The 25,906-nt window shown below is 45.6% G+C and overlaps 1 protein-coding gene across 2 annotated transcripts in view; it reads left to right on the forward strand.

Moving 5' to 3' along the window:
* The first annotated feature begins 463 nt into the window (after window positions 1-463).
* Window positions 464-25,906, forward strand: part of LOC105542282 (TP53-regulating kinase) — a 131,703-nt gene continuing 106,260 nt past the window's right edge. Inside the window, exons 1-2 of one of the 2 annotated variants that reach the window (XM_011983752.1) lie at window positions 464-1,012; window positions 3,167-5,988. In XM_011983752.1, the coding sequence (XP_011839142.1) occupies window positions 730-1,012; window positions 3,167-3,645 (762 nt within the window). In that variant the 5' untranslated portion in view covers window positions 464-729 and the 3' untranslated portion in view covers window positions 3,646-5,988. Of the gene's footprint in view, window positions 1,022-3,166; window positions 5,989-25,906 lie in introns of those variants that run through there. The other variant, XM_011983751.1, reaches the window with a different exon arrangement.

The following is a 25,906-nucleotide window of genomic DNA, read 5'->3' on the forward strand; positions in this document are numbered from 1 at the left end:
TAATTCCTCCCAATTCAGTTTAGGTTCTGTCTCCGGAAAACTTTCCTGGATTCCCCAGCCCCCACTCCCCGCCCCATCCCACCACCCCCACTGCCTTCTCTGAGTCTCAATTTTCTTTTCTGTAAGGATTTTCATCATTTAATCTTATTTCTTCTGAATGCACTAAATGGTAGTTATCCTAGCACTTAAGAGGATGCCGGAAACACGGTTCATTGACCCTTCCGACACTGACTAGTATGAGTACATTCTGGGGGGAATTTAGGAGTCAGGGGAAGAGGTGTCCCAAAAAGACACTACTAGAGGGTGCACCTGTCCAGGAGGAGACTCCTTAAGTGAGCAAAGAGCGTCCGACGTTTTTCTCGAGAGGAGCTGAAGTTTTCCGGAAAGAGACGACCAACTGGGAGGTGGTCTCCCAAAACCGGTTGCTGGAGCCACCGAAGATTTCCGGAGAGCCAACGAGTAGGGAAGAGCCACTTACCGAGAGTTGCCGAACGTGTACGGAGATAGCCGAAGAGGTGAAAGGCGGGGCCACAAGAGCCCTTCCTGCAGGGAACCCAAGGCTTCAGAGAGCCGAAAGGTTGGGAGGCGTAACCACTCACAGGCCGGAAGTGTCCAGGGCGGAAGCGTTCGGGTAACCGAAGAAGTACCAGGATTTCCGAAGCGAGCCGAAGCATCGCGACAGTTTTCAGAGAGAGCGGGTCGGTCGGAGCTGTAGCGCCGAGCACAGTCATGGCGGCGGCCAGAGCTGCTGCCCCGGACGATGGCGAGGAGCCCGCGCCAGAGGCTGAGGCTCTGGCCGCGGCCCGGGAGCGAAGCAGCCGCTTCTTGAGAGGCCTGGAGCTGGTGAAGCAGGGCGCCGAGGCGCGCGTGTTCCGCGGCCGCTTCCAGGGCCGCGCGGCGGTGATCAAGCACCGTTTCCCCAAGGGCTACCGGCACCCGGCGCTGGAGGCGCGGCTTGGCCGGCGGCGGACGGTGCAGGAAGCGCGGGCTCTCCTCCGCTGCCGCCGCGCGGGTAAGGAGGGCCCGGATCCTGGTGTGGGCGGCCCCGAGGCTCTGGGGCCTGGGCGGGTGAGGGACTCTCCTGCGCTCCGAGCCTCGATTTGCCTCAGTTTCTCCTTCTGTGCCTTCTGCCGTGGCCAGCCTTTCGGAAATGTTATTCTTTCATCCCTTTCTTCATTCGTTAAGTCTTAAGAAACCACGTGGCCTTGCAGCGTCAAGCGTTTGTCCTGGGGCCGTTCTGCCAGGTTCAAATCTGGACGCTGTCATTATTGCTCAACGTCGAACATCTTTAACTTCCCTGAGCCTTGATTTCCCCATTTGACTCGTTTCAATTTTCGATCATTATCTTTTCATTTATTAGTTTTAAGAAACATGTAGTTACAAGTACTTGCCCCACTGGAGCCAGGCTGTCTGGGTTGAAATACTAACTCTGCTGCTTCTTATGTAGCCTTTCAACAAGTTATTTAGCCTCTCATCTTCGGTTTTTTCACCTGTGAAATGGGAGACATAGTAGCAATATCCATGTCATAGGGATGTTGTGACCATTAGAGGAGGTATGTGTGCAGTGTATTATGTTCGAATGTGTGCCTGGCACATAGTGCTCAATAAGTGTTAGATTTCATTAAATTGCCTATTTATTGTGCGCCAGCGCCATAAACCTTGTCCTCAGATGCGAAAGTGACACTCAGAGAGAAGTAACTTGCCCAAGGTTACACGGCTACTAAGTGGCCGGTCCAGGCCCTCAGCTCCGTATGCCTCTGACTCAGAAGTACTGGCTTTTTACTTTTACGCTTCGTGCCTTTCTTTTATTAGTATTTTTTAGGTACTGGTGGGTGCCAGGACATTGTTAAGTGCTGGGAGATCTAGCAGGGGGGACATTCAGTAGCCAACAAGCAGACACATTGCTGCCCCTTCAGAGACTGAAGATTTCACGAAGTTATTTGTGTGTTCATATTTCTGTTTTCAGCCTCTTATGATATGTTTCGTTAAGCAGAGATTGTATTGTAGCTGGCTTGTTTATTGCTGTATCCCCATTGATACCTCTCTCAGTTTCTAGAAAAGTATACTGAGCCTGGTTGACTTTCAGTAAAAATTCATTTGAGTTTATTGTAGCAGAAACTGAGACTTAGAGAAGTTAATGTAATTTTTTTTTTTTTTTTTTGAGACGGAGTCTCGCTCTGTCCCCCAGGCTGTAGTGCAGTGGCCAATCTCGGCTCACTGCAAGCTCTGCCTCCCGGGTTCACGCCATTCTCCTGCCTCAGCCTCCAGAATAGCTGGAACTACAGGCGCCTGCCACCACGCCTGGCTAGTATTTTGTATTTTTGGTAGAGACGGGGTTTCACCATGTTAGCCAGCATGGTCTCGATCTCCTGACCTCGTGATCCACCTGCCTTGGCTGAGAAGTTAATGTAATTTTAAGATTAGATTAGACAACTAATAAGAAAAGGAGCTGGGATTTGAACCCTGTCCTCTCTGACTGTGAAGATGAACCTCGAAGCCAGCACACTGCTTGGCCTCCTGTTTGTGTCCTCATCAGTAGAAACTGCTCTGACTGGGCTGTGCCTTGCTGTTTGTTTTTGTATTTTGAGACAGTGTCTCACTTTGTCACCCAGGCTGGAGTGCTGCAGTGGCGCAATCTCGGCTTACTGCAACCTCTACCCCCTGAGTTTGAGCTATTCTCCTGCCTCAGCCTCCTGAGTAGCTGGGACTACGGGTGCATACCACCACGCTCTGCTAATTTTTGTATTTTTAGTAGAGATGGGGTTTCACCCTGTTGGCCAGGCTGGTCTCGAACTTCTGACCTCTAGTGATCCGCCCGCCTCGGCCTCCCAAAGTGCTGGGATTACAGGCATGAGCCACCACACCCGGCCTTTGTTTTGTTTGTTTTTTAGAGAGTGAGTGTGACATGAAGTTCAGTGAGAAAGGGTGATTTGGAAGGGAGGAGGAAGCTATGGCCTCCTCAGTTTAGCTGTGGGGTGGTCCCAGGTATAGTCCTCCGGGGGCAGGAGCAGGGGAATATTCCATTCAGTTGTACCATTTCCTGTAGCATTCCTAAATCGTCCTGAAATAAGTAGATATAGATGGAAAAACTGGCTTAATCTTTGAAAATTAAGTTTATCCATTAAAAAAAAATCCAACCCAATAACCACTTATGTCTTGATTTCAGGAATATCTGCCCCAGTTGTCTTTTTTGTGGACTATGCTTCCAACTGCTTATATATGGAAGAAATTGAAGGCTCAGTGACTGTTCGAGATTATATTCAGTCTACTATGGAGACTGAAAAAACTCCCCAAAGTCTCTCCAACTTAGCCAAGACAATTGGGCAGGTTTTGGCTCGAATGCACGATGAAGACCTCATTCATGGTGATCTCACCACCTCCAACATGCTCCTGAAACCCCCCCTGGAACAGCTGAACATTGTCCTCATAGACTTTGGGCTGAGTTTCATTTCGGCACTTCCAGAGGATAAGGGAGTAGACCTCTATGTCCTGGAGAAGGCCTTCCTCAGTACCCATCCCAACACTGAAACTGTATTTGAAGCCTTTTTGAAGAGCTACTCCACTTCCTCCAAAAAGGCCAGGCCAGTGCTAAAAAAATTAGATGAAGTGCGCCTGAGAGGAAGAAAGAGGACCATGGTTGGGTAGGAAAATGTGTATGACAGCCACACACAGTGAAGCTCTTTTTTCAAAGTAAATTTGAAGAAATACTAAAAGTATGAGGTGAGATCTAAGTAAAGGTGTTAAGATATTTTTAAGTGGTGTGTGATCGTGCCTGTGGTGTCATTATCATCTGCACTTCACTCTACTCAAGAGCTTACTATGTGTCTGAGTCATGTTCTAGGCAGAACTGGGTATTTAAATCTAGGACAGGCTTCTCCCAGATTGTGACATGTATGTCTGTTATATGGGTGTGGCATTGAACCACATAATGAGAATGTTACTCTGTTTTTAGTCCTTGTGAGACAAGGATGAAGTCTCAGTGATACTCACTGAGCTTACTGGCCCTCTAACCCAGTGTTTTTTTTGTTGTGTACATGATATGTTTATTTTGAAACCAGTTTAATGGGATACAACCAGCATTTTTTAAAATGAAATAGAATTGCAGCATAGAAAATATCAGTGTATTGTTTTATGAAACTTTCACATGTATATGTAGACAAGGATATGTACTGAGTTTTGATGTCAAATATATTTCTCTTTCAGGGTCATGATCAAAAAATGAAAAATCTGCTTAACTCCAATTTCTCTTTTAAAAAAGCAGACTTACAGCTTTCAGGCAACTGAAATTCATGTTAACATTGTTTTTATTTTTATTGTTTTGTATTTTTGTGGTTACCTTCTAAGACAAGTGATTGATATAAAGTTCCTTTTAAGTTTATACAGGTAAGCAAACTGAGTTGATTTCTGTCACAGGCAATGAGTAGGTAGAGCAAAAATGGTGAAGTGACTTGTGAAGACTGAAGTTTGATGAAGTCTGGTTTAAGGTACAGATAAGCTGAGTGTGGATGCAAAGGTACCAGGAGCTAGCTTTTAACCTTGCCCTTCTTTTCTTAGAAGAAGCTGTGTGTGGGTGGGAAGGGAACGGATGTATAATAAAATACCTTTCTTCCTTGTAAACTCCAATCAACAAACATTTTGAGTACCTTTTATGTTCCTTGGCACCCTGTTGGGTATTGGGTACAATGGTGAGCCAGACAGACATAGCGCCTGTTCTTTTGTAAGAAAATTTATTTTTATAAAAAATTATAAAGTAGTGTGATGTTTTGATACACATTATGAAATGATGACTACAGCCGAGCTAATTAACACCCATCACCTCACATAGTTACTTTCTTGTTTCTTAATATAGACATTTACAGCTGTGAATTTCCCTCTGCACACTTTTCATCACACACTCTCAGTTTTGGTATTTTGTGTTTTTGTTTTCATTAATCTCGAAGTATTTTCTAATTTCCCTTGTGATTTCTTTTTTGACCACTTGATTGTTTAGAAATCTGTTAATTTCCACACATTTGTGAATGTTCCAGTTTTTCTTTTGTTACTCATTCCTAGCTTCATTCCGTTGTGTTGAGAGATGATACAGTCAGTGCCTTTTCTTATGAAGCAAACATTCTGTAATAGTAGGACCAGTACTCTGTTTGTTTCGTTCATCACAGTCAGCACTCCCCCAGTGTCCAGCATGGGGTAGATGGCCAGGAATGGTGAAAACTTCCCTTCCTGGGTAGTTGTGACTAGTAGAGAGGAAAAATAATATCATTGCCTGTTTACTGCATGTCAGGCATTGGGCTGGGAATTTTTATATTGGATCTAAAATAACTCTTAAGTTAAGCGTTGTCCCCATTTTATAGATGGAGAAACTGGCCCCAAAAGGTGGGAACTTGTCCTAGACGTCACAGGTAGCCAAAGGTACTTTTACTTGGCTCCAAATCTGTGTTCTTTCCACTGACAAAAGAGATATGGGATATGGTGCGTCTTCACAGTACTATAAGAAGTATTGGCATATAACATTATTTTCAAGGAACTCCAAGGACCACAGGAGCTGACAAGTTTTTCAATTAATATTCCCAACATGAATGAGATGCCTCATTCCTCAGTTTCCTCACATGTACTATAAGGCTAGTACCTACTTTGTGGGGTATGGTTGGCTTATGTGCATTAAATCAACAAAGCCCTAGTTGATATGGTTTGACTGTGTCCCCACCCAAATCTTATCTTGAATTGTTCCCGTAATCCCCACGTGACACGGGAGAGACCTAGTGGGAGGTAATTTAATCCTGGGGGCAGCTACCTCCATGCAGTTCTCGTGATAGTGAGTGAGTTCTCATGAGATCTGATGGTGTTATAAGGGGCTTTTCCCTCTTTTTGGCACTTCCTGCTGCCATGTGAAGAATGATGTGTTTGTTTCCCCATCCGCCATGATTGTAAGTTTCCCGAGGCATCCCCAGCCATGCTCAACTGTGAGTAATTAAACTTCTCCTTTATAAATTACCCGGTCTTGGGTATGTCTTTATTAGCAGCGTGAGTAATACACTAGTACTCACTATGTGCCAGGCACTGGAGATCTAATAGAGGGGAACATGAAGTTTACTTTCCTGGGGAACATAAAATAAGGCAGTTTCAGACAGTGATGAGTGAAGATGTGAAGGAAAACCAGAAACACGGGAGATGAAGGGAGTATATCCCAGGCAGGCTGTGGCGTGCGAAGTTGGTGAGGAAGGAACATCCCCGATAGCAAGGCCAGTGTGGCTGGCATCAGTGAGCAAGGAGGAGGAGCAGAACATGTGATGGGAGCGGCAGGGCCAGATCCTGCAGGGCCCTGTTACAAGGTTGGGTTTTGTTCTTAATGGGACTCAGGATTTTTAACAGGGTGACACCTGATTGTTTTGAAAGAGTTGCATTGGTTGCTGGCAGAAAACCATAGATGGCAAGAGTGGAAGCAAGAAACCTGGAAGTGAGAAGGCGACCAAAACCAGCTGGGCCAGTGAAAACAGTAGCCAGGGTGGAAGCCGTGGCGAGCATGCTCCAACTGCTTGGCACAGGACCTGGCAGCCACCGAGGCAGGGAACGCAGTGGAGAAGCAGCCTTGTCTGGGGGAACACCCGAGGTTCGTTGTCTCATGGTCATGGAGATCAAGGACATGGACCCACAAAGAGTGAGTTGAAGAGCAGAAATTTAATGGTTGAAAGAAAGAGAATAGCTCTCTGTTACAGGAGGGGTCCTGGAAAAATGGGTTGCTGGATCTGCGGTGATCCAGCAGATCTGCAGGGGGTTTTATAGATGAGCTGGTGAGGAGGTACTGTCTGATCTACATAGGGTGTGCAAAACTGGTTGGACCCAGGTGTGCCACTGGCATAGGGTATGAATCTCTGGGCACCCCCACCCCAATCTTTTATTATGCAGGCGAGTTCTCTGCCTGAGCTGTGCCATGTTGCCCACTTCTTTATTACTGTACACGTGCTAAAAGGGAAGATGGAGCCTCTGTGTTGGACATGCCTGGCCCCCAAGTAGCCCTTTTCTATTGGCACAGCTACCAGCATTCCCCTGTGCAAGCTTCCAGCTTCCTTATCTATGTTTGCAGCTGGATTTTTCAGGCTGCTCTTTGTTAGAAAAGAAATGATTTCTGGGGCTGCATTTTTGTTAGAAGGGAAATTCAGCTGATGACTCTTTTGCCCTCAATATCTGCCTAAATAATTTCTTTCTACCTCCAGTATCAGTGCCAGTGATAATTGGGGTAGCCACAGCTGTCAGGAAGCAGTAATGATCTTTTCTAGTATCCAGAGGGAGAGTGGCAGATATTGGAGACTGGAGAAACGTCACAAATGCCCCCAGGAGGAGAATCGCCCATCTGCACACTTAGCCCGTGGCCCACAGTGGGAAATAAAGGGTTAACAAACGTTCCTAGGTAAACAGTGGATTCCTTCCCTAGTTCCGTGTCACAAAGGGCTAAGGAACCCTTTGCACTTTCAGATCCCTTGATGTCCACGGGGGAGCTGCAGGTGCTTTGCAGTGCTGAACCAAAAGCACTAGCAGTTTTGTGTGAATCCCCACCTAAACCCAACCAGATGAGGATTATAATCTCCATTTTATGGTGGAGGAAACAGCAATAGGAAATATCATGTCCTAGGGTCACAGTAAGTGACAGCTGGGATTCAAACCCACACTTTTAACAGCAGCAGCTGACTTTATTATAGAGTTACATTCTTTGCATGCATTAACCCGTTTTACAGAAAAAGCAAATGAGACAGAGAAATTAAGTCCTGCCCCATGCCACTCAGCGAATGACAGCGCCAGGGAAATGTGATAGGACACTGAGATGCGACCAACACTTGACACAGGCCCACATTCCTGGAACACTGAAAAGTGCTTTTGTGGCCAGTCCATGGGGCCAAGAGAGGTAGTTCCAGAGTAGAGTTGCTTTAAAGCTGGGGGAGTGCTCCAAACAAGCTGTGTTCTTATTGTTGGATGAGCTGAACCGACCATGCCCGCAACACGTGCTACCTTAGGGGTTGGGAACACCTACATTAGTGAAGACATGCAGGGCATAATCTCTGATTTAACTGCAAGAGTTCACCATGTTCCTGACCCTGGTTCCAATAAAACTTTATTTACAAATCAGACAGTCAGCCTGTGGGCCATAGTTTGCCAATTTGATTTTTAAAACCATCCCATTAAGATATTTGTCTTGATTATTGAGTTTTTGGGTGCCCCCTTAAATTTGTGCCTCGCTTGCTTCACCCTAGTTCTAACCCAGCTGTCACTGACTGCCAGAACCCTGATGGAGGAGTCCATGTTCTTAAAAGGGCCCGCACCTGCTGTGGTTTGAATGTGTTCCCCAAATCTCATGTGCTGGAAACTGCCCAACTTAGCAGTAGTGAAAGATGGGGCTTTTAAGAGGTGATTGGATCCTGAGGCCTCTGCCCTCATGAATGGATTAATCCACATGTGGATTAATCCATAATGGGTTATTATGAGAGCGGGACTGGTGGCTTTGTAAGAGGAATAGAGACCTGAGCTAACATGCCCAGCACCCTCATCATATGATGCCATGTGCCGCCTAAGGTCTCTGTAGAGTCCCCACCTTCAAGAAGGCTATGCCACCACCAGATGTGCCCCCTTGACCTTGTATTCCTCCATAACAATAAGGAGTAAACTCCTTTTCTTTATAAATTACCCAGTTTCAAGTATTCTGTTAAAAGCAATAGAAAACAAACGAATGCAGCCTGAACCTCTTGGGGAACTAGGAGTCTTCCCTTTTCTTTAATTCTAGGCACCGCAATTTCAATGGACTGCACTTTTCTGCCACCAGGGGTCGTAAGTTACTGTCATTCTCGGTGCGAACAGGTAAAGAAACCTCCCTTCACTTTCTCTCTTCTCTTCCTCCTCCCTCCTTCCCCTCTTTCTTCCTCCCCTTCTTTTCTCCCCTTTTCCTTCGTCTACTTCCATCTTTTCTTCCCAAGTCCCTGCCTCCTTTCCTCCCCTCTCTCCCTTCCTTGAACATGTTCATTTATTCGCTCAATACCACCTTAGCTGAGCACCTATGTGTGGCAGGCACTGTGCTAATTATGCACCATGTAATGAGCGAGACAGACGTGAGGATGTCTGGTTCCTTCCGGTCTTAACGTTTTCATCCATTTTCTCTTCACTCACTTCTTCACTGGGTATTTAGTGAGCACATGGGCTGTGTCTGGCTCTTCTGAAGAAGCTGCAGGGATGACAAGGTCCAGCCTGGGGTGCCCTTGCCCCTGTCCTGGGGTGCCCTTGCCTCTGTCCTGGCCCCTTCTGTTCTTCCTCACTCAGCAGCCCAGGGGACCCTTTTAAAGCCAGAACACGCCACTACTCTATTCACAAATATGCTGGCTTCCCAGCCCATGTCTCCTTGTTTACCAGGTGCATGGCCTGGGATCCCCTCTTTGTACCTCTCTGAGCCTCAGTGTCCTCATCTGCAAAATGGACTCACAATGGTGCTGCATGGTGGAGTTGCTGTGAGTATTGTAACTGGTCAGGATCCCTAGGAAGCAGACTCTGAGACGCGATTGAGCTGCCCTTGGGATCAATATCCACAGCACGGAGGACACAGGAGAGGGCAGAGGGAGAACTGGAGCTGAGACCCAGCAGCAGCTTCGGTCAACCCTGTGGGAACTCTGCAGCTGAAATGGCTCTTCAGAGATGTCACAAGATGGCCTGAGATGGCCAGGACTTTGCAGTCTCACATTAGTCACTGGGGGGTCACCCCTGGAAGGGACATGAGCTCAGGCAAGGCCACTCTCTGCCTACTGTGAGGCTATCCCTGGAGGAGCTGACCACAGGAGCTGACTGCTGACCACTCGCCCTGCCTCTGGGGCAATCAGTCCTTCCTTAAGGCATCTGGGTCACACATCCATGTCCACCACAAGCATCCATATAAGGAGGTGTGTGGAGCACTTGGAGCACTACCACAGTGCATGGCACATGGCAACAATGAGCAATATCGTTATGATGTCATTTAGGTGGCTACTATTTTTAGAGAGCAGCAAACAGGTGATTATAATACAGCTCCATTTGTTCCCCTTATAAGCTAAGGGTAGACAGGATGCACTTTCCCACATTGCCAGTCTGCCATTCCAAAGCTTCTGAATCAAAGGTGTGAGATTGGCCTGAGAATCTGCATTGCTAACAAGCTCCCAGGTGATGCTGAGGCTGCTGTTCTGAGAACGCCTACCTGAAGGAAAATCAAAGTATGTCATCAGAAAAATAGGAAATAGATGCTGAGAGGGCAAGAAACAAAATACCATCTGCCATACCCATTTTACAGCATTATTGCCTACCAAAAGTCACCCTCCTTTTTTTTTTAAAGACAGAGTCTTGCTCTGTCATTCAGGCTGGAGTGTAGTGGTGCGATCTCAGCTCACCGCAACTTCCACCTCCCAGGTTCAAGCGATTCTCCCACCTCGGCCTCCCCAGCAGCTGGGATTACAGGTGCCCACCACCACACCTGGCTAACTTTTGTATTTTTAGTAGAGATGGGGATATCACCATGTTGGCCAAGCTGGTCTTAAACTCCTGACCTCAAATGATCCACCTGCCTTGGCCTCCCAAAATGTGGAATTACAAGCGTGAGCCCATCCCCTCTTTTTTTTTTTTTGAAATGGAGTCTCATTCTGTCGCCCAGGCTGGAGTGCAGTGGCGCGATCTCGGCTCACTGCAAACTTCACCTCCCAGGTTCACGCCATTCTCCTGCCTTAGCCTTTCAAGTAGCTGGGACTACAAGCACCCGCCACCATGCCCGGCTAATTTTTGTACTCTTAGTAGAGACGGGGTTTCACTGTGTTAGCCAGGATCGTCTCAATTTTTGTATTTTTTAGTAGAGACAGGATTTTGACATGTTGGCCAGGCTAGTCTCAAACTCCTGACCTCAAGTGATCTGCCTGCTTTGGCCTCCCAGAGTGCTGGGATTTTAGGCATGAGCCATGGCGCCCAGCCTACCCTCCTTATTCCTTTTGGACAGAACCCCAATTTATATAGATATTTTTAGGTGAAGATAACTTCACCTCAGGAAAGGTCACATTGGTCCCTGATTAGGAATGGGCATGTGTATTAGACCTTTTGCATTGCTGTAAAGAAACACCTGAGGCTGGGTAATTTATAGGAAAAAGAGGCTTAATTGGCTCATGGTTCTGCAGGCTGTACAAGCATGGCTCCCTGGTGAGGACCTCAGGAAGCTTCCGATCATGGAAGGCAAAGGGGGAGCAGGCAGTGTCACATGGTGGGAGCAGGAACAAGACAGAAGGGGAGGAGGCAGGCTCCTTTAAACAAACGGCTCTCTTGTGAACTAACAGAGCCAGGACTCACTCAGAGATTACCACAGAGAGGGCAGCAAGCCATTCACGAGGAATCTGCCCCCATGATCCAGTACCTCCCACCCGCCCCGCCTCCTACACTGGAGGTCACATTTCAACCTGAGATTTGGAGGGGACAAACCTCCAAACCATATCAGCATGTGACCGTTTTGTGGCCAATAAGATACAAGAGCAAATCTGCGAAGATTCCTTCTGTGGAAGATTTTGCTTCTAGAAGGTGAGGAGATGTAAGAATTCTCTCCCTGCTCGGACACCAGCACATTCCCATCAACAATTTCCGTTTTTCAATGCAATGACAATAACCAGAGGTTCAGCAGCCATCTGGAGACCATGAGGCCACCCCTGATGGTAAAGAGTCAATGAGAAGAAGATGGATGATGAGGTGGAGGGATGGGCAGAGTGTGAGTCTGTTCTTAGTGACCTCAGACCTTGCTTTCTGGACTTATATGCACAGGCAAACATCTCCAAAGCTGAAGCTACTGTAAATCAGATTTTCCATCACTTGAAGCCAAAAGCATTCCTAACCAACACAGATTCAGACCCCAGGTCCCCAAAGCCATACTTGTTCATAGCAGCTTACTACCTTTCACCGTCAGGTTGGGGCCTCTCTGTTTAGATCAAAGTCAAGGAGACAGACAAACTCCAACCCCTTCTTACCAAGGTCTGGGAGGTGAGAACTCCGCAGTGAGATGCAGCCTACTCAAGCCCTGGCTAAAGTCTGCCACCAACTACCTCTGTGAGTTTGGGGAAAATTCTAGACTTCCCTGGGCCTCAGTTTCTCTACCTGTAAAGTGGAAGATTTGATCTAGATCCAGTGGGTTGCTGTCACTCTAGCCAGTTTTCTTGGGTTCACGTAATGTTTGCTTTTTAGTTGCCAATGTTAAACAACTTCATATGCCAGTGTTAAATAATTTCAAACACATATGGATGGTTTCATTTGTAAAAATCCAGACATCTGGCTTCTCTGGAAACATTTTCAGGAGATCTTGCCATGCGGGGCCCCTGTTCTAACACATCTTCTTTTAGAGGGGGCTGTGCTTTCCAATTTGCCCCAGTCTCCACTGCTCCCTATTGCTCTTTGGCTCTGAGTCACTGTTTATCATCACACTGGTCCCATTGTTCTCCTTCCAGAGGTAAGAGGAGAGTTAGATATGTCTTACTGCTCTTGTTACTTGTCCCTGAGAGCATTTGAGTTTGCAACCTTTAGATAAGATGGCGTGTATCTTCCCCAGGGCCTCACAGGCATCCCAAAACTCAACAGGTCCCAAAACAAACCCCTGGTTTCACCCATGGTCTCTGCCCCCATCATAAACTTGCTATCTTAGGAAATGGCAGCCCCAGGAATCCAGAACTTCACCCCAAACCTGCGGTCTCTCTTTGACTCCCATCTTTCACCAGCTCCCCTTGCCCCCATTCAATCCAGCAGCAGATCCTGCAAGCTTTACTTTCAAAATATAATTACAAAGTTGGGAGAGTGGCTGCCTTTGGGGGAGGGGCAGTGATTTGGAGGGGGCTTCTGGGGCTTCTGTGGGGGGATGGACATGTTCTATTTCTTGAGCTTGATGCTGGTTATGTGGGTGGATTGAGTTTGTAAAACTTCATGAAACTGCAGGCATGTTTATATGTGTAATTTTCAGTATTTATGTTGTACTTCAGTAAAAAGCTAATGAGGCCAGGTGCGGTGGCACCTGCCTGTAATCCCAGCACTTTGGAAGGCCGAGGTGGACGGATCACCTGAGGTCAGGAGTTCAAGACCAGTCTGGCCAACATGGCGAAACCCCGTCTCTACTAAAAACACAAAAATTAGCCGGGCATGGTGGTGGGTGCCTGTAATCCCAGCTACTCGGGAGACTGAGACAGGAGAATCGCTTGAACCCAGGAGGTGGAGGTTGCAGTGAGCCAAGATCGCCACTGCACTCCAGCCTGGACAGGGTGAGACTGTCTCAGAAAAAAAAAAAAAGATGAATTTGGAACTACTCTCTGTTCCCCCTCCTGGCCACCCTGGCATAGGCCATGCTATATTTTGCCTGAATCCCTGCAGTTGCCCTTCATGGTTCTCCCCCCTTCTGCCCTCATCCCCACTGTTTCCACGTAGCCCAGGAATTCTATTAAATCTCAGTTCAGATCTGCCAGGCAAGGTGGTACATGCCTGTAGTCCCAGCAACTAGGGAGGCTGAGGTGGGAAGGATCGCTTGGAGTTCAAGGCTGCAGTGAGCTGTGATTGCACCACTGTACTCCAGCCTGGATGACACAGTTTAGTTTTAGTTAAAAACAAACTTAAAAAAAAAAGGTGGGAGGCCGGGTGCGGTGGCTCATGCCTGTAATCCTAACGCTTTGGGAGGCTGAGGTGGGCGGATTGCCTGAACTCAGGAGTTCGAGACCAGCCTGGGCAACATGGTGAAACCTTGTCTCTACTAAAAAAGAAAAAAAAAAAATCAGCTGGGCGTGGCAACATGTGCCTGTAGTCCCAGCTACTTGGGAGGCTGAGGCAGGAGAATTGCTTGAACCTGGGAGGTGGAGGTTGCAGTGAGACGAGATCGTGCCACTGCACTCCAGCCTGGGTGACAGAAAAAAAAAAAAGAAAAGAAAGAAAAAGGAAAACCACTCCACTTTGCCCCCACTAACCCCAGCACTCCCCATTCTGACCCCTCTGCTGTTCCTCTCCCCGCTATTCCCCTGGGTCAGCCACACTGGGCTCCTTGCTGTACTTCCAACATGCCAGCCTTGTGCACATCTTAGGGCCCTCACAGCTGCTATTCCCTTTCCCTGAAGCACTTTTCCCACTAATCGCCACATGGCTGCCTCCCTCATTTCCTTCAGGTCTCTACCAAATGCCACTTTGTCTGGGAAGCCCCCACAGCACCCGCACCCCACCCCCATCAATTGCCCAACTTTGTTTCTCTCCAGCGCATCATGGCCCCCGATAGCCTCTGTATTCACTTGCTCATTCGTTTGCTGTCTATGGCCCCCTCTAGAACCTGGGCTCTGGGCAGGGAGCTCTGTTTGGTTCACTGTTCTAGCCCTAGTTTCTACCATGGTGCCTGGGATTTAGTAGGTGCTCCTTAGGTATTTTGAATTGAATTGAATTCTCTCTTCCAAACCTAGCTGCTTGTTGGAAAGAAAATCAAGGATCCGTGTGAGCCTTCCTCTGATTCCTCCCACTCCCCCAAACACACACACACACACACACACACACACACACACTCGTGCACGCACGCTCCCTGCCTACCCACTGTCTCCCCTGCTGGAGGCAAAACAGAGTATGGTCCTGGCCTGAGGTTTGGAACAAAAAACAGAACACTGGGGGTCTGCTGCCGATCAAAGGCCTCTCCGTGTTTGTAAACCTTAACTCTTTGCCCGGGATGGAGGAGGCCAGGGGATGGCCCAGAACCCAGGGTTAGTCAACGTTCCAGGCCAGGAAGGCCCAGGCCTGCCTCCTTCCCCATAGTGAGGAAAGGCCCCACAAGGCCAAACTGCTTGACTTCCCCCTCCAGGGGAAAGAAGGGGGAACTAAACCCCACTCCAGTCTGAGGGCTCTCTGCTGGGACCTGCATCAAAGCCAATATTGTTCTTGGAGCTGCAGAGACCTCAAACAAAATGTCACACTGAGAGATGTTGACGGGGTATGGGGGTCAGGGTGCGGAGGTGGAGGGGAGGGGAACCGAAAGTCCCTTCTGTGGAGGGAAGAATGGAATTTGGTGCCAAGATTCCCCTCATACTCTCTCCCACTGCCTACCTTATTTTTCTTCATAGCACTAAATTCCACGTGACATGCTGTGTATTTCACACATGTATCTTATCACAGAGCTACTAAAATGAAAACTCTGTGAGAACAAAACTGGTGTCTGATTTGATTACTGTTGTATCCCCAGCACCCAGAATGATGCTTAGTACACAATAGGTGCTTAATTAATCCTTGTTGAATGAACAATAGTCATGATTTTTACTGATATTTCTAACAATAAAACCCAATGATGTAGAACGTGTTTCATCCTTCGATATTTATTGCTTCTCTCCATGTTACAGGCACTGAGAGAGTGGCAGGGGGCGACTGGGACTCCCTCGTTCCCCTGGAGTTTAACCTAGTGGTAAACACTTTCAGACGACGAATCATGCTATGAAGGAATAACTCGGGGATTTTGTACAGGGTGAGTGACGTGGACTTGAGGAAGGCTGCGTTTCATTAGATCAGGAGGTCAGGGGTGGAGACCCTCTGAGGAGGTGACATTTGAGCTGAGGACTGAGTGAGTAGAAGGAACCAGTCATGGTGATGGTGATGAGAGCTTGGGAAGGGTGCACAGGGAGATCCAGGCAGACTGAGCATTTGTAAAAGTAGAGAACTTGCTATGCTCAAGGAGCAGAAAGAAGACTGCAAAGAGGACAGTCCCCAGCGATGGAAGGGAAGGGAGGGAGGGCTGAAGGACCAGACAGGACCTGATCTTTCATGTAAATGCCTAGTACTGTGCTTGGCACACAGCAAGCCTCCATAACAGCAAGCCTCCACAGCAAACCTCCATAACTGGGCTGATGACCATAGTTAATATATTGATTCATACCTCACATAGTGTGTTATTTCCCAATTAGAAATCATACTTTCCTGTAATTAGGGGTTGATAGGTACCTGGTCCTGTGCTAAACGAATAAACAGGAAAAGCACTTAACAGTGCCTGGCTTTTCATTCTTTGAGCCTTACCAGAAACCTATGATGTAGTTGTTTCCATTATCTACATTTTCCATGAGGCCATGGAGGCTCAGAGGGGTGATATGAGCCCACCAGGTACACAGTTTCAGTGTTAAACATCTGCTTGACAAACTACCCCCAAAACTTAAACAATAATCATGCAGTAATATATCATGATTTTGTGGGGCAAGAATTAGAGTGGGGCTCAGCTGGGTGATTCTTCTGTTCTCCATGGCATTGAGGAATGTCACGCAAGGTCACTCAGCCATCAGATGAGCTCATCTGGAGGGCCTAAGACAGCTTCACTCATGTGTCTTGTGCCTTGATGGGGCTGGCTGGAAGTCTGGGCTCAGCTGTCAACCAGAGCAGATACTCATGGCCTCTCCAGCATGGCAGCCTCAGGGCAGTAGTCCAGGTCTCCAAGGACAAGTGTTCTAGAAATCAGGCAGAAGCTGTGTGGCCTTATTCATGCCCTGGAAGCCATATCGGGTCACTTCCACGGTAAGCTGTTGGTCAAAGCAGTCAGAAGCTCACGTAGGTTCATCAGGAAGGGGCATAGACACTGCCTCCCAGTGGAAAGGGTGTCACAGGATTTGTGGCTATGTTTTATAACCACATATGGACTGGCGTTTGAACTGCCTACCCCACTAGATGGGGAGCCACATGAAGGAAGGATGCTGCCTGCCTCATTTCATGTCAGATCCCCAGTGTCCAGCACAGTGTTTGGTACAGGTTTGAATTCAGTAAATGTTTGCTGAATGAATAAATGAATAGGTGATTCCAAAATACATACTCCTGTTACCATGGGCTCAGCAGAGCTTGGGTATGAATGACTACTGGTTGGTGCAGCACGAGGAACACCAGGAATGCTGACAGCCCAGCCTTCTGTTGAGAGATTACCAAATGTTGGGATTTGCACATCAATTCAATTCAACCCAACTCATATTTCTTTCCCACCCATGTGCCAGGCAGTGGAGAGACAGCTGTGTCTGAGCAGGCATGGCCTCTGCCTACTGGAAGTTCAAAGCCACGCTTTCCTTCTCTTCACATGAGTTAGCTTGAAGTCTAGTGGAAGGACCCCTGGACTGGGAACTGGCCATAATTCAGACCCTGATGCTCTGGGTGGTATTGGAACAGACACTGTGACCCTATTTGTTGACCTGTTGAGTGGGACAGGTGTATCAGATTGGATGACTATGAAAAAGCCCCTCTAGCTAGTGGGAGTCATAGACATGTGCAGCTTGGATTCCCCTTCAAACTGGGACTTGCTGCCCAGTCATTATTAGCTCCTTTGGGGACTGCCTTGGTTTTCAAGTCGAAGTAATGCTCTTCTCAGGGAGACCCTCAGCTCAGAGGCTGGTTGAGCAAGATAAGGGTACAAGTATCTACCCACCTGGTGCAAGACTCCTCCAGTGGGTGAGCTTTGCTCGGGGCTCTCCATTGTGATGGCGAGACTTTTTTGTGCCTGAATGCTGCCTGGTGGCTCCCTCTGCCCAATCCTGCTTCTCCCTGTTCCTTTTCCTTTTCACAGGTGTTATTCCCAATAAATCTTACGCACTCCTAACCCCGTGTTTCCTAGAGAACCCACACTGTGATTTGGTTCTACATATGAACTCTGTCTTATATACCTTTTTTTTTTTTAATGAGCAGTACAGACATATACTATAACATTCAAATGGTTGAGAAACACTGTGTTGTAGGTTGGGTTTTCCAGGATTTGGAGACTAGTGTGCAGGAAATGTATTAGAGCATGCCTTTGGGATCCACATCCAGGGAAGGGAAGGGAAGGGGAGGGCAGGGGAGGGCAGGGGAGGGGAGGGCAGGGGAGGGCATGGGAGGGGAGGGGAGGGGCAACTGTAGCGTGAAGGGAGATGTTGAGCTGAAATGCAACCTAGACAGAGGCCTTGACCAATTGCATGAGTGCTCTGAGGGGGATGGCCCTCAAAGTTGTCTCAAGTTGGGGTGAGGAGGCTGGGCACTTGTATTCCTGCTTCAGTCAGTAACTGGATGTCAGTCACTCTGGGAAGGAAACATGACCTTGGCTAACGTGGCACTGTTTGCTGAGGCAAATATCAAATGGGATCATAGCCAAGAATTGACTACTGGAAGCATTCCCAGCAGATGGAGTTTTTTATTCCTAAAGGGGCACTGGGCAGTGCATTCCAACACTCATAACAGAGTATGATATGCAAACAAGTCTTCCGCTTGCTCATGTCCCCAACATAACAACTTCAGTCACACACAACTGAAAACATAGACACATAAGGCTCAACATACTAGGTTTTCTACTGCCTTGTAAACAAAGTGCAGAGGTGGTTCCATGAATTCATGAAGGATCCCAACTCCCATCTTTCTGCTTTTGCATACTTAGTGTGTACCTTTCATTCTCAAGGTCAGTTCATGTTGATTTCTGTATTAAATCACCTCACAACTTGCAACAACATTATCTTGTTATTTCTCATAATTCCATGATTGACTGGGCTCAGTTGGGTGGTTCTTCTGCTCCACATGGTGCAGCTGAGATCACTTAGGGGGCTGCATTTAGTGGGAGCTCTGCTGGGGCTGAGACATCCAAAATAGCTTCCTGTCTTTCAGGGCCCCTCTCTGTGGAGTCTTTCATCATTTAGTAGTCTAGTCCATGCTTCTTTATGGTGTGACATTGGCTGCCAAGAGGGAATGTTTAAAGAAGACAAGCCCTAATGTGCAAGTTGTAGTTAAGCCTTTGTTTGCATCACATTTTCTGATGTCCCATTGGCCAAAGCAAGTTACGCAGCCAAGCCCAGAGTCACTGTGGGAGGGTACTACACAATGGTGTGAATACCAGGAGGTATGGGTCTGTGGAGGCCACCAGTATAACATATCCCTTACACTTCCTGATCAATGATGGTTGCTGGAGCTCAAGCCATGAGTCAGGAAGGAAGAAGGGAGAGGAAAGGAAAAAGGGTATGCTCCTTTAAAGACACAGTCCTAAATGTCCCACATAACAACTTCTACTAACTTCCCATTGGCCAGATCTTAATCATATAGATACACCAACCGTAGAGAAGCCTGAGAATTGTTTTTAAAGGTGGTCATGTATTCCAGGGAAGTGGCACTAAGGTCCAAAGGAAGCTGCATATGAGTGATCCCTGCTCTACCAGCCTCCCAAGCCTCCCAGTGCACCTTCTAGGAGACAAGCAAGGTAACCAATTTTTTATTTATCCATCTGCATTGTTAAGTATGCATGTATTTTTTTTATGTCTTTACACACTGGGCAGTATGAAGTTTTGTATGTATTTCTATACAGATACTTCTTAACTTACAATAGTGTTACCCCTCAATAAACCCATTGTAAGTTGAAAATATCTTAAGTTAAAAAAGCACTTAATACTCTCAGTAAATCCATTGTAAAGTTGAAAAATTCTAAGTCTAACCATCAACAATCAGGAAATGTCTGTATAATGTTCTTAGCATAGTGCTTAGAGAACAATTTTATAAATTGTAGGCATTGTCCCTCAAAAATGGTATTTATTATTTATACAAATGGTAGTACAATAAAATTATGAGTACCTTGAGTTACATTCTCTAATTTGCCTTGGTTGCCAGTGATCAGACCCACCCAGCTTATGTGGTATCTTGCCAATAACTCCCATCAACCTGGGGTTTTTCTAACTTTGCCCTAAGGTGGGCACGATGGCAGACTTGGGAACAGTCTAGTTGAGGGTTAGCAACACAGACTTTGGAGTCAGAAGACACATCTCTGAGTTTTAGTCTCTTCCTCTGTAATGAAGGTAATCACACCCATTTGGAAGGGTGGTTGTAAAAATAAAATGAGAAAAGCTGAGGAAGCACTGAGCATAGTGTCTGGGGCATAGTAAGTGCTCAATTAATGGTATAGGATGCCTTGATTAAAGGGCTTGACCTATCTCTGACAATCTTTAAAAGGAAGTTAAGTGAGGCAGGGGGTCGGGGGAGGGGGGTGGAACACAAGATTTCTCCTTTAGCTGAAGTGTGTCTCTGGATTTCAGGCCATGTGTTATATTCCTTCACACAACACACATAATAACTTCTTGATCTTCCGATGACTCCAACAAGAAAAAGAGCTCAATATTTGTGTGGGGATATGGGAGTAGCAGTGTGTATCATTGGAATTTCAGCTCTATCATGCACCAGCTGTGTGACCTGGGACGAATGTCTTAATTCCTCTGAGTCTCAGTTTCCTTATCTGTCCAATGGACATACCTAGTAAGGAATGAAAATTAATGTTGGTCAAGCCATTCACTGACTGTGGAAGTTCTTTAAGAATTCCCTTCCACAGTCTACTGAACAGTATATCTCAACAGTAAGCTTAAAATATTCAGTAAAACATGCTGTAAACAGATGTACTGTCATCTAGACTTTGTTGCTCCATTTATAGAGCATAAGCAGCATAGATTTAGCATAATTCTTATGGGCCTTAAGATTTTCAGAACGGTAAATGAGCAAATCTTCAACTTAGAGTTACCAGCTGCATTAGGCCCTAACCAGAGAGTCAACTTGTCCTTTGAAGCTTTGAAGCCAGGCATTGACTTCTCTCTGGCTATAAAAGTCCTAGATGGCATCTTCTTCCAATAGAAGAGTATTTCATCTATGTTGAAAATCTGTTGTTCAGTGTAGTCATCTTCATCAGTGACCTTAGCTTGATCTTCTGGTTAACTTGGTGTAGCTTCTACTTCATCACTTGCTCTTTCACTTCGCACTTTTATGTTATGCAGATGGCTTCTTTCCTTAAACCTCATGTACTCAGCTAACTTCAAACTTTTCTTCTGCAGCTTCCTCGCCTCCCACAGTCTTCATAGAATTAAAGAGAGTTAGGGTCTTTCTCTGGATTAGACTTTGGCTTGGGAATGTTGTGGCTGGTTTAATCTTCTATGTTAGACTACTAAAACTTTCTCCATATCAGCAATAAGGCTGTTTTGCTTTCTTATCATCCATGTGTTCACTGGAGTAGCACTTTTAATTTCCTTCCAGAACTTTTCCTTTCCACTCACAAGTTGACTGTTTGGCACAAGAGGCCTAGTTTTTGGTCTGCGTTGACTTTTGACTTGCCTTCCTCACTAAGCGTAATCATTTCTAGCTTTTGATTTTAAAGTGAGAGACATACGACTCTTTCTTTCATTTGAATACTTTGAGGCCATTGAAGGATTATTAGCTGGACTAATTTCAATAGTATTGTATCTCAGAGAATAGGGGCGCTTGAGGAGAGGGAGAGAGATTGGGGAACAGCCAGTCGGTGGAGCAAGCAGAACACACACAACATTTATCCACTAAGTTTGCCATCTTATATGGGCACAGTTCATGGCACCTCAAAACAATTATAATAGTAACTTCAAAGATCACTGATCACAGATCACCATAACAGATATGATTTTAAAAAAAGTTTGAAATTGTGCAAGGATTACCAAAATGTGACCTAGAAACATGAAGTGAGCACATGCTGTTGGAAAAATGATGCCAGGAGAATTGCTCACTGTAGGGTTGTCACAAAAATGCAGTATCTGTAAAACACAATGAGACGAGATATGCCTGTGCACATTATAGTTCTCGTTTAAGATGAGGAAACTCAGTTTGGGTGAAACCTCCTGCCCAGCAACAAGCAAGTGGCTCAGCCAGAATTTGAATGTAGCTTTGTCTAATGCAGGGGTGACAGATTCACATAGGTAATGCAGATGGATTTTATAAGGATGGAATGAGTTAAGACAGGTAAAGTACTGAAAACAGAGCCTGGCAAATAATAAGTGGAGTATATGTGCTCACTAATATTAATATTGTTATGATGATGACTACATTTAAGCCACCAGATTGAAACCTCTGCTCTAATGCCAAATATTGTACTCTTAATATCTTAGCTGGTTCTGGAACAGGGAACCCAACCCAGGCCCACCAGTAAAATATGCCCTGGTCTCAGCTGCCTCTACTTAGACTTTGGGGCATGGACCAGAGTTCCTTTGATGTCAATGAGTCCAGTTCTCTAGAAACAGCTTTTCCGGTTTAGAGTACTCCCATGCCCAGACCTTGAAGGTCCAAAGTGTTCTCTGGAGGGCCTTTGTCCCTCCATACAATGTTGTCTGGAGCCTTTGATGAAGCCGGTTATTGGGCTGGCTCAGGATCAAGTCCCAACCTGAAAGGTCATGGAAGACAGTTTCATCATAGCTTGGAATGGGTCCATTGGGAAATAACTTGCCCTCAGGGTTTATAGGGACGGCATCAGCATGATCTGGATAGGAAGTGAGTGCCACACCCCTTCCTGGGATTTTCTCTTGCTATCTCGTGGTCTCCCAAATTTCAGATTTTGGCCTCAAATTTTCGGAATTTTGCCATTGCCATGTACTCCCTGCACTCCAAGTTACTTGGCATTTTTCTTTGAGTTGCTTTGCATTGTAAACTTAAATAGATTTAAATTAAACGGAGAGCTTTTTTAAAAAGTCATAGGCTTTAATAAAAAAACAAAAATCTCAGACAGGTGTGGTGGCTTATGCCTATAATCACAACATTTTGAGAGGCCGAGGCAGGAGGGTCGCTGGAGCCCAGGAGTTCGAGACCAACCTGGGCAACATAGCAAGGCCCTATCTCTACAAAAAATTAAAAAATTAGCCAGGTATGGTGGTGTGTGCCTATAGTTCCAGCTACTCAGGATGCTGAAGTGGGAGGATTGCTTAAGCCAGGGAAGTCAAGGCTGCAGTGAGCCATGATCACGCAACTGCACTCCAGCCTGGGTAACAGAATGAGACCCTGTCTCAAAGCAGCAGCAACAACAACAACAACAACAACAACAAAAAAAAAAAAACAACCAAAAATCACTCTCCTTAAGCCAAAAGTAATTGTAAGAATAAACAAAATAAAAATAAAACGATATTGCCTGGCTCAGCAAGAGGCCAATGTTTCTGACTCCAAACCCTTTTCTGTCTGTTACAAAAGAAGATTTATAGGTGATGAGGTCTTAAAGGGATACTGACACCCAACTGAGACTCTCTCCATGGTATAATGAGGAGTTAAAGAAAAGTTACACAGGATAACTTTCACTTTCTGTGATTCAATGTTATTTAAATGTCTGACATGAAATTATCTGTGTTTCCTCACTAGTATTCCTCTCACACTTTGAGAAATATCCCACCATCTCATATTTGATCCCAGTACCAGTTCCTCTCTCTCATAGCCTCATCAGAGTTTCAGCAAGACCTGCCAGCTCTGCTGGCAAAGTATATCCAGAATTGAATTCTTTCCTACCACCTCAGCCGTTACTAATGTGGTCCAAGCCACCATCGTCTTAGCCTGAGGTATCTTTGGAGGAAAAAAAAAAAAAACACATGTACTAGGATGGCTATCATTAAAAAGGTAAATAATGACAAGTGCTGGGAAAATGTAGAGTAACTGGAATCTTCATACACTGCTGGTGGGATTGTGAAATAGTGCAGACACCTTGGAAAACAGCCGGGCAGTTCCTCAAAAGTTTAGACATAGAGTTACTTACCATATAACCCAGAAATTTCACTCCTAGGTATGTACCTAAGAAAAATATAAACATGTCCAAAAACTTGTACAGTAATGGTCAAGGCAGCATTATTCATAATAGCCAGAAAGTTCAAACAGTCCAAATGTGTATTAACTAATGAATGAATAATAAAGTAGGATACACCCATACAATATTATTCAGCAATAAAAAGAAATGTAGTACCAATGCACGCTATGACAGAGATGAATCTTGAAAGCATTATGTTAAGTCAGCGAAGCCAGACACAAAAGGACCACATTTAATATGATTCCATTTATATGAAATGTCCAGAATAGGCAAATCTATACAGACAGGAAGTATCTTAGTAGTTGCCTGGGACTGGGGAGGTTGCGGGGAGATAGGGAGTGACCGTTAGTGGGCATGAGGTTTCCCTTTGGGGTGATGAAAATGTTTTAAATTAATTGTAGTGATGGTTGCATTGTCAGTGTCCTGAAAAATCATTAAATTACACATTTTTTTTTTTTTTTTTGAGACAGTACTTGCTGTATTGCCCAGGCTGGAGTGCAGTGATGCAAACACCACTCACTGCAGCCTTGACATCCTGGGCTCAAGTGATCCTCCTGTCTTAGCCTCCCAAGTAGCTGGGACCACAGGCACATGCCACCATGCCTGGCTAATTGACATACTCACTTTTAAATAGGTGAATTATATGCTATATGAACTGTATCTCAGTAACACTGACTTTTTTTAAAAAATGAAAGCAGAATATGCCATTCTTCTCAAATCTCTACAATGGCTGCCCTGGTCACTGAGTGTGAAAGTCCTTACTTGGGCTTTCGGGATCCTAGTTTGAGTCCTTGCTGGCTGGCTGTGACCCTGTCTCTGCACTCCAGTTCCTTGATGATGCTAAGACCTGTCATGTTGGCTGCTGCCTCAAAGCCATTGCATTTGACTTCTCCTCCTTCCTGGAATGCTTCCTTTGCATACCCAGAAGTTCATTTGTTCACTTTCTTTAGGTCTCAGTTTAACTTACGGTCCTCTTCGTGGACAGCTTCCCTGACCACCTTATCTACAAGAGCACCTCCAAAGCATCACTGTCAACTTCCCTTTGCTGCTTCTTTTTTCTTCCCAGATTTGTCATATTTTCATCTTTTGATTATAATACATTTTACTCATTTATTTGTTTATTATTTGCATCTGCCATCATGTAAGTTCCATGAGGTCAGGGATTTTAATTTTTTAGTCTTATTCATTACTGTATATACAGCCTGGTGTATAGTTGCCATATAGCAAGTATTGAATAAAACACATGATGAAAGGTATGTCTCATTAATCCCAAGTTTACTAATGAGCAAAACCAAGTCTGGTAGGTATTCCAATATTATTAATAGTTAAGTAAACATTGACAAGGCATCTAGCATAGACCATGCCCAGGCCCCAGAGCTGTTGGGTGTCAAGATTCTGTACTAACTCAGGAGGGTTGCTTCAGCCTTTAGACGTGATACGATAAAAAGCCAGTTCACATTTCCCAGGTTTCACCAGAATCTGGCAAAGCATGAATTAGATTTTTAGGGACGGTGGTTCTGAATCCAAGCTACCCTTTAGAGTCTACTTGGAGCTTAAAAAGAATCCTGATGGCCAAGCCACATCCTAGACAATGAAATCAGACTCTCTGAGGACGGAGCATCAGCACTGTTAATGCTCCTCAGGGAATTCCAATGTGCAGCCGGGGTTGAGAACCACGTGCTAGAAGTTGAAAGAAGTGCAGGTAGCACCCTTGTTATCTGAGGGGAATGAGTATTGGGAAATAGCCTCTTGAATTAATATACTCAAATTGTTGACAACTCCTTTAATATTAATACTTTCAGGGATTTGGTGCATGGAGAATACTCACTGCTACTTTACTTTGTTCAATGCTCAGTATTAAAGTCATATTGCACAGATCTAATAGACACCTCTACTAGAGTTATTACGGTGTAGTGTTGGTTTTGCATGGGGACTGCAGTGAATGGGTTTGAATCCCCACTCAACAGCTGTGTGTCCTTGGATAAGTTACTCAATTTCCCTGTACCTCAGTTTCGTCCTCTGCAAAATGGGAATATAACAGAACCTATTTCATAGGGTTATTTAAATGTTCAATGAATTAAATCATGTAAAGCTCTTAGAATAGGACCTGAACTAGAGTAAACATGTAGTGAGTGTGGCCGTTATTATTCATGAGTAAATAAGCTGGAAAGCCAACATTCCTTGCATTTGACATAGATCACAAACTTGATTAAATTCCCTTGTACAACATAGACTGCAATTACAAATCTTAGTAAAGCCCCCCAACCTTTTTTTTTTTTTTTTTTTTTTGACAGGGTCTTGATCTGTCACCCAGGCTGGAGTATAGTGGCACAATTATAGCTCGCTGTAGCC

This window comes from Mandrillus leucophaeus, unplaced genomic scaffold (genome assembly GCF_000951045.1).
Source record: "Mandrillus leucophaeus isolate KB7577 unplaced genomic scaffold, Mleu.le_1.0 Scaffold255, whole genome shotgun sequence".
NCBI lineage: Eukaryota > Metazoa > Chordata > Mammalia > Primates > Cercopithecidae > Mandrillus > Mandrillus leucophaeus.